This window comes from Nyctibius grandis, chromosome 3 (assembly GCF_013368605.1).
Source record: "Nyctibius grandis isolate bNycGra1 chromosome 3, bNycGra1.pri, whole genome shotgun sequence".
In the NCBI taxonomy this organism is placed as follows: domain Eukaryota; kingdom Metazoa; phylum Chordata; class Aves; order Nyctibiiformes; family Nyctibiidae; genus Nyctibius; species Nyctibius grandis.
The window spans coordinates 75,023,481-75,037,344 of NC_090660.1; the positions used below are offsets into that span (position 1 = coordinate 75,023,481).

Sequence of the window (13,864 nt, forward strand, 5' to 3'; positions counted from 1 at the left end):
TTCATTAGTGGTATTAGTAACTTCTTATTTGATCCCAAAGGATGAGGTTCTCGGGGAGGGAAGAGTGAACATTTTCAATAAGCAGAACCAGGTGCAGCTGACTGTCGTTTAAGGCAATTTGCTTTACAATAGCTTTGATTATTAATACATCAGAAATCTTACTTGTGTTTACTATGGCAAAAGTTACATTTCATGATAGTATCTCCTGACTAGTTTTAATTTAGAAATTAGCGGCTTATTTTGACTTGTCTTATAGTCAGTTTGTAAAATGCTAGAGCGAGATTTTGAAAATTACTCATTTTGCTCTTGCTTGATTGTAATAGGAGTGCGGGGTGGAAGTGGTACTTCAGAGAATGTTCAGTTTCTCAGCTTCATTAATATTTCACTGTTTAACTCTTTTTAACACTATGTAGATCGGGTTTTATATGATGTTAGGATAACAGGACTACTAAATGCTTTATAAATTAAATACTTGTTTTAGATTCCAAATAATATTCTGATGTGACTCTATATCCAAAAGATAAGAAATTGGGGAAACAAATTATAAACATAAAATGCCAAAAGTTGTTCAAGTCTTCCTGTAATAACTTTTTCCTTATTTGTCTTGTTTCATGCAGGCTTTCCTTCACCGAATGATCCAATGTGCTACAGCCAAAGTGGATAAAAATGTCACAGAAGAGACAGTTAAGGTTAGTTTCCTGATTGCATGTCTTTTCTGTTTTGTATCTGATGTTTTATTTATGTATGTTTTATTCTTTTGCAGATGTTGTTTTCAAATATTGAAGATATTCTTGCAGTTCACAAAAACTTCCTGTCCCTGGTGGAGGAGTGCTTACAGCCAGAACCTAATGCACAACATGAAGTTGGAACCTGCTTTCTTCATTATGTACGCTATCTTTTATTACAGCCTTATTTAACTTTTTTCCTTTATTGATTAGTCATGATGATGAGTGTACAGAGTCATGAGGACAAAATATGACTTGATTGCGTAATGTGGAGTACTTTGAGGTCATCTCTGGGTTACTGACTGTCGTTTCAAACAAAAAGAGAGGGGAGGAGAATGAAGAAAGAACATATCAAATGGGCAAACTTCATTTTCGTATTCACCAAGTTAGTCCAGGCTGACACACTGAGCCCTGCACTGTGGGTGAGGCTGGTGCCTATATGTGAGATGGAGGTACAAGGATCAGGGTTGCATGAAAGAGCAAAAGAATATGCTTTATTTTTATTCCCCTTTGATGCTAGGCAAATGTGTGAATACTTAACAAACAATTGCATATGCTGGGTGAAATATCTCCACGGTTCTAGACTGTGAAGGTGTTTTACTTCTCACAACTGCAGTACCTCCATAAGTATGTTTGTATGTCCTGTAGTAATTGTTTTCTATGAGTATTTTTCCTATTGGAGCAAAACAAGGATGTCAGTGTTACAGAGCTCTGCAAAATCAGGACAAGTTAGTTTGCTTTCAGTTGTAGGCCTAATAAAAAGTCTAGGTTTCATTGTTCTCTCTGGTTAGAGTCCCATTTGTTTGCTAAGTCTTTGTTTATTCATTGTGGGAGGAGAAAATTATTAATGGTTCATGGAAACATTTTACAGAAGTTGAGTAATGTCAGTTTTTGACTGTGCAGAAATATGGATTGTATTTGCAAACAAGTGCTGGCAGACAAAATAGGTAATTATGTCAGCAAATAAGCCACTCATTGTGTATTTTGTCCCGTTTTTTTAATACTGTGTTTTTGTGATAGTCCAGCCTCTGAAATTTTTCAGCAAAACCGTATGAAGTTCAACAAAGACAAATGTAAGGTCTTGCACCTGGGAAAATATAATCCAGGAGTGCAGCACAGGCTGGGATGTACCTGGCTGGTAGCCGCTCTGTGGAAAGGGACCTGAGAGTCCTGGTGGACAATAAGCTCAGTAAGAGTGAACAATGTGCTGCTGTGGCAAAGAAAGCCGACAGGATGCTGGGTTGCATCAACAAGGGCATCACCAGCAGAGGTAAAGAAGTCATTAACCCACTCTACTCAGCACTTGTCAGGCCACACCTGGAATACCGTATTCAGTTTGGGTCCCTGCTATACAAAAAAAGATGTGGACAGGCTGGAGAGGGTCCAAAGAAGGGCCACAAAGATGATCAGAGGTCGGGGAAGCCTGCCATATGAGGAAAGGCTGAGAGAACTGGGTCTGTTCAGCCTTGAGAAAAGAAGGCTTAAGGGAGACCTTATCACCATGTTTCAGTATATAAAGGGTGGCTACAAAAAAGATGGAGACTCCCTTTTTTACAAGGAGTCACATGGAAAAGAGGAGGGGTAATGGGTACAAGTTGCTCGTGGGGAGGCTCTAGTTGGACATGAGGAAAATTTTTCACAGTGAGAACAATCAGCCATTGGAACAATCTCCCCAGGGAAATGGTGGATTCCCCAACATTGGACGCTTTTAAGATTCGGCTGGACAGGGTGCTGGGCCATCTTGTCTAGACTGTGCTTTTGCCAAGAAAGGTTGGACCGGATGATCCTTGAGGTCCCTTCCAACTTGGTATTCTATGATTGAAATTCCCAAGTGATGCTTCCAGACTGTTCATAATTCTAATTTGAGGCTGGACCTCAAATAATAAATGCAGGAGGAAGAGCTGACCCTCTAAAATGAAGACTGTATTCGCTATCCAGCTTTGAAACGTGTTCATTCCATGTTTTATTAATTAAAAAAAATTAAAATGGCATGTGAGGAACAATGTATTTCTTTGTTTCTGCAGAAAGAGAAATTCCGTATCTATGATGAATACTGCAGTAACCACGAGAAGGCACAAAAAGTTCTGCTTGACCTTAACAAAATAAGGACAGTGAGGACGTTTCTTCTGGTAAATAAACTTTGAACTGGTGTTCTAACTTAATATTTTTTTGCCTGAGCAGTGAATTGTTAGCACTGTCACCTCCACCATGTAACAATTACAAGCACACCTGCAAGCGGTTAGCAGGCAGTTTCAGCTAAGGGTAGTGTTTCCAGAGGAAGGTGTTGTGTACATCATATTTTCACTGCTGCACTTGGATCTGTGTGTAATACAGCATTAGGCAGTGTGCGTTGAACTTGCTGGCCAAGAGACGAGGGTGTAAATCCAGCTGTGTCTGTAGAAAAGAAGAACAACAGGATAAGATATATGAGGAGGGATAGGGAAAGAAATGATAGAAAGGAGGCTGAAGGACTCATCAGAACTTCTGAAGAGAAGGTCCGTGTTCTGGTACTGTAGCCACAGCTGTGCCAGACAGAAGAATGTTTTGTAATGGATTATAGAGTAGCCATCCTGATCTTAGATGCTGACTTAATCTGAGGTCAAAAGAAACAGCTACACAATTAGTCTTTCACTTTATAAGACAAATAAGGAGGGGTTTTAAAATATTAAGTCTGACAATGCTCATGATTTTCCCACAGCAAAACCAGTTTCCATGTAAATACTGAGTTTCCTAATTGTTGACATTAATTGTTAAAAGAAGGATTCAGTGTGGAGTGATTTTTGTGTTTTCCTTCATGGTGTCCAAGGTCAGTTTGAAATGTGAGGCCTACTATATTGGAACTTAAATACCTGAGAAAGGTGCCCAGGGATATGATATCAAATTTCAGAATGATCAGGTCTGATTATTGCATTTTGGGACTGGAGAGCAAATGATACTATCAGCAAAGCATCACAGATATGGTTAAAAAAAGAGATGATGCTAATGCTGGCAGTATCACAAGTTTTATTTAATTTTATTAATGATTTTTAGCATGCAGTAGGCCTTCACTACTGCTGTTGACAGAGTTCTTCATGAAGTTGTCCTATTGCAGCTCACTAAATTTTTGAAAGATACTGGATCTGACTCCCTTCCTAGTTGCATTTACTTACAGCCAAGTTAATGGGCAGTGTGGGAATTCCCTTATTGTAGGGGGGTACTGGGTGACATAAAGCACCGTCTGCCTTTTTGCTAAGAGTTTCTTACTCAGCAGTGTTCCGTTCATAGTTAAAAACAGCTTCAAAGTTGTCCTGCTTTTACTCAGTGGTTGACACAGTATCCTTCACCTTGCCCCAGATTGAGGAGCTTCACACACATGGTTCTTGTATTGGGAGCAGCATGGCCAGACTCCAGAAGAAGGGTCGAATGCTGACTACAGAGACAAAAAGCAAAATACTCAGGAGAAAGATTGCAAAGAGCTTGTTTTGTGAGAAAGGAAGCCAGGTGTGCAGTTGTGGCCGTTCATGATGTGTCAGTGTCATGTACTCCTGGGCACATACACAGGGCTTTCACATCTGCTTTGGGTTCCTCATAGATTGAGGACATATCTGTAGAGTAAGTGGCAGCAGTCTAACCTAGAGAACAGGAGGTCTGACTGTGTGATGTGAAAGTACAATTGAAGCCTTCTAGCCAGACAGAACAGTTCAGGTCATTAGAGATGTGATTATCTATAAATAATTGGGAGCTGAAACCAGACTTTTGAGCCTTTAAGTATAGAGACAGTCATATAAACCTATAGTCTGCATTGCTGTTATCTTGCTTGATCTTTGTCAGTAAACCTTTTTCGTTGGCAGGTTAAGAGAGATCCTTTAGGATAAAGGATCCTTTAGGATAAGACAGAAGCTGGTTAACCGTGTGTACAAAGCAGAGACTTAAGGGTAGGCGTGTAGATACCCATAGCAGCACTGGTTATGGGGTATGTGTGTTGTGAGTTACGTGCTGAGTGGAGCGACCACCCAGTTCTGGAGCCTCTGTTCCATCAACAATGGGTCTGCATCCAGATTTGTGGCCTGCGTCAACATACCATCTGGCTGTGTTAAACTACTTTTGTTTAGTGTTCTCAGTTTAACGTCTAGTTCTTTTAAGCTGTAGATTATCTCATATCATTGCATCACAATTCCTTTTGATCTCTCCATCAAATAATTTTCATCATTACTTTAGGTTTTATGTTCTTGACACTTTAATTCCAGCAATTCCAAATATTTGCTGTGATGTCCCTTGCATACTTCATTATCCCAAATAGCCCTTACTCTTTTCTTTCTCTCAGCTGCTTTTTCGTGGATTCTTCCACCCAATATTTCATGTATTCTCTGCTTCCATAGTTGGATGTCTTGTCAAAACTTATGTATCCTTTAGTGCATGACTAAGGATCTTTTATTCATTGCACGTCACATTTAAATACAGGAGCATGTAAACAGAACACTTCTTTATTTTTTGGGTGTGTATTAGGATGGCCGCATTCAAACCTTTCAAATCATCTTTGATACTACTTAATATTGCGAACACACCTTTTGGAAGCAGCAGCACCTATAGTGGTTACCCTGAATTATTTTTATTTTTGTTTGTTGAAGTGTGAAAATGTATTTTTTAGCATTTTATTTACTGCCTTTTGTTTTTAAACTTTAAAAAAAGTCCTCTCTTAATCAGACTGGATGAAGAAGGTACCTAGGGGAGATGCCTGCATAATACTATTATGGCTTCCTTGTCATATGTGATAGTCAATGTACCTGCCTGTGCATGTGTTCAAGCCTCTTCTTTTGACAGTCTTGCAAATCTGCCTCATTACATATATGTATATAATTTATATATAGCTTAGCCAATATTGCTGTGTACTTATGCCCTTGTCTTTATTTCTGATAATTTTCTCGGGATTTTTTAATAATTTGTGAAACTGTTCACACTCTAGAATTGCATGCTCCTTGGAGGACGCAAGAACACAGATGTACCATTGGAGGGATATCTAGTAACGCCGATACAGAGAATATGCAAGTATCCCCTTCTTTTGAAGGTACTTACAAGATTTTTATTTAGGACTTAATACTTTCTATTTAAAACTGGTTGCTAAGCATATTTCCGAAGTGCAGGAACAATCTCTCTACATGGTGAATAATGTCTTTATTAGATATTGGACCCAGCCTTGCTCTCATTAAAGCTCGTGGCAAGTCTTCTGACATCAGTATTAAGAGAATTGAGGAGTTTGGCTGTGTCAAGATGATTAGCTCCCTTCTGCATATAGTCTTAAGGTTGCCTCTCCATTGTTGAATGCAAGAGAGGCATTTAAGAGAGTTTAATGAGGCTGATTTCAGCTGGGTTTGACCATGCCCTTGCGTAAAATGCTTGGGGTAGCAGAGTTTGTTAGTAACATGCTTTGATGATTCTAGTTTACTTACCATCCGCAAACTGTAAATGAAAAGTATTTATGAAAATGATTTGTAAGAAAAACTGTAGAGTAATGGTGAGATGCTATAGGTAGTTCTGTGCACATTTATATATTTATTCTTATCTTACTGTTATGACTTAAAAATTAATGAAAAATGTTAAATGTGCTGATAAACATTAGCTATTTTTCCGTGTTCGGAAATAAAATAATACAATCATCAGGGAAGTAAACATTTAAAACAAATTTTTGCTTAACAATTTAAGGTCTAATATTGTTTATTGTTTCAAACCATGAGAGAAAAGCTAGACCAGGTTCTGCTCTAGAAGCTACTTGAAACTTCATTATTGGACAGTATTTTTCACAATGCATGTGTGAGTTTAGATCTGAGACATTGCCAATTATGGGGCATATGCATGTCATTGCACTGACATAAAAACCTAAAAGTAAACGTGTTAAAGGTTTTTAAAATAAGTTAAAGAATATAATAATTGCAGTGAGGTTTGAGTCATCCCAGATATCTGTGGTTTTACAGTTCCCTTGGCCTATTTTAAAATTATTTTTATATTCTGTTTTTTGAATGAAGGCTCTACAGACAAAACAGGGGAAAATGACTAATGAATTACTCTCGGGGGCAATGAAATGAATATATTTATGTTAAATAAATTTAAATACAGGGTGTGGTGACAGCAGGGTTAGGGCTCCAGAGGAATGTACCCATGTCTCAGTCCGGGTATACACACTGAAGGCTGTCCATAGTCAGTCCAGCTGTAAATGAATAGTTGGTAGTTTGAGATGGGAAATCTCAAATGAATATTGGCAACTGCACTTTTGTTTTTTAGTATGGCTGGTGTTACCAGTAACCATCTGAATTCAGTGAGTCACCTAAGCTATTGTTCAGTGCTCTCGTGTGTTGCACTAGATTAAACAATAGTGTGGAGCTAAAGGAACGTGTTTTTTTGCCCTGAGTTGCAGGAGAGGCAGGTGTTAATTTTGACATGAGTAAACTAACATTTCTAAGCAGAATTGTTATCCTTTGCTGTTGAACAGTTCCATCCTGTGGAATATAAAAACAAAAAAAACCCCAAAAGAACTGAAGCTTAACATGAAGAAACATTGTTGGGGGGAGAAAGTATCTGAAATGCAAACTTGTTACTAAGTAGTGAATATTTTTATTGTTAGTAATTTATTTCTCTGAGTTTTAGTGTCCTACTAGGACACAATGCTGGAGGGTTGATTACTTTCCCACCTAGTAAAAGAGAAGCCTGGCTACTTTTTGATTTTGTATCCTAGTCGATTTAAGCTTCCCGTAATGTACATTTAGAGACCAAAGACAGGTTTCTTTTTTTCTTTTTTTTTTAAAATGTCTAAATAGGAGTTACTGAAGCGGACTCCAAGGAAGCACAGTGACTATGCAGCACTAATGGAAGCCCTTCAGGCCATGAAAGCTGTCTGTTCCAACATAAATGAAGCCAAGAGGCAAATGGAAAAATTAGAGTTTTTGGAAGAATGGCAGTCTCATGTTGAAGGATGGGAGGTACTGTCATAAGATTTGTCGCTTTGTATATCCAGGAGGGAGTAACAGTTTTCAACAAGCATGTATTGCACTGTTTTTGTGATCCTGAGGTACTGTCAACTCCTTAATTCTGTCAAATCACAGGTTTTATTTGGGACCTACTCTGTAAATTAAATGTTGTCCATGACTGAGCACTGCTGTATAAAATAGCAGGCTTCCAGGAAAGAGGGCACATTTTTAGTGTTTGACGTAGGATATTGATCATTTACATCAACATGTATGTGTGCACACATATGCATCTATAAATCCTAATTTAACTGCTGCTCTTATTTTACTGCTGTCAGTGCCTGCCTAACAGCATTTAGTCTGGTTCAAAAAAATTCTGATTATTTGTGATTATTTATTATGGCTTAAGCACCGAGTCATAAGTTTTTGTCAGCTTGTAGGTAGTCCCTTACTGTTGGCTGAGCTAAACTAGCATGAATGTGTTCAGTAGAATCTGTGTGAGACTTGTTTTTTTTTTATAGTTTGCAAATGGAAGAGCTTTAATGCTTTAGTTTTGTGAAGAAACCATAGGCCTGTTTCTGAGTTAGAATTTCCAATAGTAACCAGAAGAGCCACGCATTCCTGTAGATAACAACAAGGTCCAGTAGTTGTAGCACCAAAATCTTCCTTTTGTATTATTTTGAGCACTATAATTAGTTCATACAGAAAGACAGATGTAGATATGAGTGTGTCTTTAAATTGCCTTAGGTGTTTTGTATTGAAATGTCTGAGCTGCCTGTACTGAGGTGGGAGGGAAACACAAGTGAAGTCCCAGTAAAAGAAATGTAAAGCAAGCAATGTAAACATTTTTTTAAGTCAGCTTTGAATATAATACACAGGGTTTTTTCAGAGACAAATTTCAACATAGAAGTAGTTCTTTTTTGAATACTTTGCTCCAATGTGCTACTTCTCTTCCTAAGAGAGCTGCTTAAGAACTAGAGAAAGAGATTTTATCCCTTTAAACTTTGTGGAAGACTTGCTGTCTGGAAAAGGTAGCAAGAAAAATGTGTTTTTTGCACATTAGTCTGATAGACTGAGACCTGATCTTTCAGCTGTGTGGTGGGAAAAGGCCTTTATACAGTGCAAAGAAAGGGTTAGGGGAGCTGATGGGACACTGAGTCAGAGAAAGCTTTGAGATAGACCTGTCTGAACTTTAACTGACAGAGTTCCCCAAGAAGTCTGACAACTAAAAATTAGAATATTGACTAGAAGAGTCAACTTTTAAGTAGATATTTATAATAATAGATAAAACAGCAGAAACAAAAATAGTTTCTGCACAGCTCAGTTCCCTCCCTACGTCTCCTGCTTAGCACACCTGCTGTTTCTTGAACTTGCTGTGCCTAAGGATGCACTCTGCTTCTGCAGCAGTGGATTCAGTCTCCCCCTGCCTTCCAGAAGGGTTCAGCAGAACAAGCCACTGTCTGAAAGGAGCATAAAAAATACGCTGAACAAAGAACCCCCTAAATACTGCCCATGACACTGCGAAATTATTTCCTGTCTGCTCCACGTGAAATCTCCTGATCTGTGGGCTTATGCAAACGTTTGGTTTGTTGTTAATTGAGTACTGTGGGAAGATTTGATTCATTCTAAATGTGGATTAAGCAACTAATTTTACTTTAATCAAAATTCTTTGTGTTTCTTCAGTGCATAGTGGTATTTGAAATGTATCACTTAAGGTATTTTTCCTTTTCCTGTGCAGCAGCATTTTCAAGAACTTCTCTTCCACTTCTGTAGTTGGGGTAGGTATAATTTGGAACAGAGAAATCCTCTTATGCTAGAGTTCAAGGCACTGTAGTCTTTTGGTACAGGACTGTCACTATAACACATTCCATAAAAATTCACAGTGCCTCAAGAGAAGCAAGTACAAAAGCTATATAATTGCTGGTCTGTATTCGAACAAACCATTCTGTATTTAGTTGTAATCCTCAATCTCAAATAAAATAAAAAAAAGCCATTAAAGACAAATGACAGAGTGTATACTCATGCCATGATATTGTTTGTAGGATTTTGAAAAAGAAAGGACTACTTAGATAAAGTAAACTTCTAAATGTTGTAATTGAGAGGAGATCTAGTTGACCTAACACTTTCGAAAAGAAGCAAATATCTTAACAGCTGCTTGTTTAGACTAGGTGAAAATAAGTTTCTTTTTGTAATTAGCTTGAACTTGCTGTCATCAGCAATAACTTGGAAAGATTAGTGTATGTGAACATTAAAATACATTAGACATGCTTGTGCAATAACTTCATAATAGAAGCAATAGCAAGTTAAGTGTTTACGTTGCTGAATATTTTATGGCAAGTAAATTTGTGTAATAGTCCTTATTGCCTATCACTGACTTTACTTCTATTATTTTCAACTTTTCAATTTTTCTACTGCACTGTAGCGTTTAAAATTCTTCTACTTGCTTTCAGTGCCTGAGTCTTATAGATATTTGTCAAATCCATCTTAATGAACGCATTCAAGTATAAAGTTCCAGTATTATTAAGTCAGTGCATTATTAGTCATATAAGTTGGTTAAGAACTGACAGTTCTCAAACCTCTGACCCTGAAAAGGGAATCCACTTTCCTGCATTGTTTCTTCTGAATCCTTAGTAAGACATACAGTAGTAAATATGTTTGCTGTTGGAAATATGTTAACGAGCAAAGGTAACAATAAGGAAGGGTAATAATATGGTCAGAAGCATGTGAAACATAGACTTAATTCTCTCTGTGCTCAGAATGTGTTCTGTGAACTATAACATAGTAATTTCCTTCCTACCTTGGGTTGTGTGTCCCTCGCCCCCCAATTTGGTTTTAGGATTTCACTTGTGCTTGAACTCTGAAATAGTGCCATTGTCTTAAAAGAGTATGTTTTCAGTAGAGTTATGTGGTGTTTATTGTAGTTTAGCCGATCAGGTTTGATGCTATCATATAGCAACCACAGGGTGCCCAACCTGACAAAATTGCCCTGATCTTAATATGGGCATCCTTTTCAGACGTAGTATATGGTTAGTCCTTGAAATGGTAAGATTTCCAGAGCATGTATAAGAGCTAACAGTATTTTGAATGATTCCCAACAACAACTAAAAAAAATCTCTGAATGCAATGTAAGAGTGGATTTAATTAAACAAACATCTGGTTTTCTGCATTGCCTAAAAATAAAGAGGCAAACTCGTTGGAGATTTCCTTCCAGAAGGAAATGCTTAGCACATTGCTTGGCCCCAGCTAGAAGGAAAAGGAAAAAAATAAATACTATTTTTAGAATCTGATCAAAGCATGACTTGAATTCCTATATATGTGTCATAAAATGAAGCTTGTGTTTATTATGATAAAAATACAGATTCATGGAAAACTGGAACATCTGTTTCAAGAAAGAAAATTTTCAGTATAATGACTTTCTCACTTGATTTCCTAAGGGGTTGAATTTATTGGCCTGAATTCAGAACTTGTGTAGGTGGCTGTCTCAGCTGGGGAATGGCTCAGCAGCTGAAGGAGTCTGTCAGTAAAATTTGCGTGGATGTTTCAGTGAGAGAGGAAAAAATAAAATTGTTGCATTTGTTGTAAACTGGAAACTGCACAACTCAGTCTGAGTCACAGGCCAACTTAGTGACAACAGCGTGAGGTATTCTATTCCTTTCCCTTCCGCCATATCATCAAGTAGTATTTTAATAGAGTGCAAGTACTGAAGAGTAGGTTAATATGTGTAATTTCTGACCTTTATCACTGTTAACGTGCTGGCCACTGAGTCAGTATGGTCGGACCTCTGTGTTTGACTGAAATTTGCCTGGAATAGGTAGATAAGTAGCTTTTGTAACAAATAAAAACAACAAATGCTGCTTTTCATCTCAGGGTAATAAAGGTCTTTTTTTTATGTCAAAGATGGGTATTTAATGACTTAAGGATGAGGGAGATACTGTTTTAAATTTATTGCATATAGTCTCTCTCCTTCCAGTACAGTTTAAATGCATTTATTTTGTGATGTGGTCATGGTAGCCCACGTTTCAGACCTCTTGCCTTAGTGGAATGATAGGTGACTTGGGTGGCAGCCAAAGGTTGTTAGAAGCCAGTTTTACATAAGTAGTCTGCAGGCTCTGAGGTCTTATGGGCTTTTAATTTCCACACCAGCTATCCTGAAAAACCACAGAGTCTGTGGCCCCTGTGCTACCCACAGGAGAGAACTGCTCTACAGATAGATGTTTGAAGTCTTCAATGACTCGGTAGGATAGATGGAGGAAAAACTAGTCTAGATTCACAGTATAAGCCTGCTTTGCGGGTCAGTTTTTTCCAGCCAAATCCTTTATACGTTTCGCTGGAAGATGATTAAAACAGGTTTGTTTCTACAATACATGGCATTTTCAAATTGATGTATTACAAAAATGCTGATTTCACTGAAAATACCTCATCAGCTCTAATTGCAGGTACTCTAAATGTATAGAAACATGAATTGTATCATAGTAGTAGTGATTTTACATTTAGGTTGAACAACTATATGATCTTCCCTTGCAAACTCTGAGTATAAATGTATGTATTCATGAAAACTTTGAAATAGCAAATTACTTTTCAGGTTCAAATTGCTCGTATTTGAGATTTCCCTGGTAGTTTCGAAACATTTAATGAAAACATGTTTGTGGTAGAAGGTTTTGGTAATATTTGTTCCAAAAGTATTGCTTGTAGGTACTGTACTTCAGTTTTAGCTGTGTAGAAGATAGCCTCGCTCGCTTCTGGGACAAGTGTGACCTCTCATCCCTTACTGCATCCTCAAACCTTCCCCCATGGTAGGGACAGCTTGGGGTTGGATAAATGAGTTATCGTACTGGGCTGGATATCAACTGTATCTTGGTGTTCCTGCTGTAAACCCATGTGGAGGTTCAAGGTGTAGCTACATCCTTGATGAAAATGTTGTTATAGTTGTCAGTCCTCTTTTGAATTGCATGGTAGATATGGCAGTGCTTGTGCTTTCGTTGCTAAGGCGTGTGATAGAGAGGAGTGCTCACCCCAGGTGTAGACACAGCAGTGCCTTCACATGAGATGCCCTTCCTCTTTCCTCCATGCCCACCCAAAGTCTAGGAACAGGCTGACCCTAACAGTGTTGCATAGGCAAGGCGGGGGGCAGGGGATTTTTCTGCACTAGTAGTGTTATGTAGGACAGTCAGATGTGACTTCTGATCCTGTTATCTTATTCCCTTGGTCTTCAGCAAATAAAACAGCAATAACAAAATTCACTGACCTGCGGCCACACCAACATGGGTTGTGATCTTGTCAAAAGGTATCCGATAAGTGAAGTTAACACTGTTCAGTACTTGGATGGGAAGTCTCCAAGGGAAAAAAGCATCTCTAGAATGTTTTTTTCATCATCTAGCAGTTTATATTAGAAAAGGAGGAAAATGAAGAGGAAAACAATAGCAAAGGGTAGTAATGTGATACAGATAATACTCACTGCCATATTGTAATGTTGAACTTGAATCATGAATGTGGCGAATCCTGATAATTCAGGTAGCCTGAATTATATACATTTAAAATATGTATAAAATACAGTATTTTATGACATGATGCTGGCACAGTAGCAGATCTTGCTAAGACTGTTGGGAAAGGCTTGTATTTTTCTACAGTAAAAATTAAATTTTTCAATAAAAAGAGACAAAATGTTTTCAAACAACCCTTTCTATGAAAAAATACAGCATTTTGTAGAAAGCTGAAACTGCTGATACAATTTTGAAGCCTTAAGCTGAATTTTTTTGGCTTCCCTACAAAAAAATACAGTTTTCCAGCAAAGCTGAAGTTTTCTGTTAGAACAACCCAAAAACCTTTAAAAATATCCAGCCTTTTAGAATACAAATTATTAGTAGGTATTATTCCAGCAAATTTAAAAGCAGCATAAGATACTGTTTACTCTTTTTAATACACAAAAGCAAGGAAATAGAATGGAAAGAAACGACCTGCTTTTCTGTAGTTGCGGTCAGCAAGCATTAAGTGCAGCCCTGGTTTATGCTTAATTTATATTACTGAGTGTGCTTTTAAGGTGTTTCAGTGTTTGATTTCAAATAGAACTGTAAAGTTAGTATGCCAGCTTCTGGTGCTGATGCTGTCTTAGGAAGGGAAGTATGGTGTAGTGGCTATAGATGTTCATTTTTGCCTCATTTGTTCCTAAATGGAAACAAGAGTAGTTCATTAATACTGATACTGAAG

The 13,864-nt window shown here is 37.8% G+C and overlaps 1 protein-coding gene across 2 annotated transcripts in view; it reads left to right on the plus strand.

Moving 5' to 3' along the window:
- PREX2 (phosphatidylinositol-3,4,5-trisphosphate dependent Rac exchange factor 2) overlaps positions 1-13,864 on the plus strand; it is a 199,009-nt gene that overhangs the window by 49,500 nt on the left and 135,645 nt on the right. For both annotated transcript variants that reach the window (XM_068396145.1, XM_068396146.1), the window contains exons 3-7: positions 618-689; positions 764-886; positions 2,750-2,854; positions 5,668-5,769; positions 7,514-7,675. In XM_068396145.1, the coding sequence (XP_068252246.1) occupies positions 618-689; positions 764-886; positions 2,750-2,854; positions 5,668-5,769; positions 7,514-7,675 (564 nt within the window). The remainder of the gene's footprint in view (positions 1-617; positions 690-763; positions 887-2,749; positions 2,855-5,667; positions 5,770-7,513; positions 7,676-13,864) is intronic.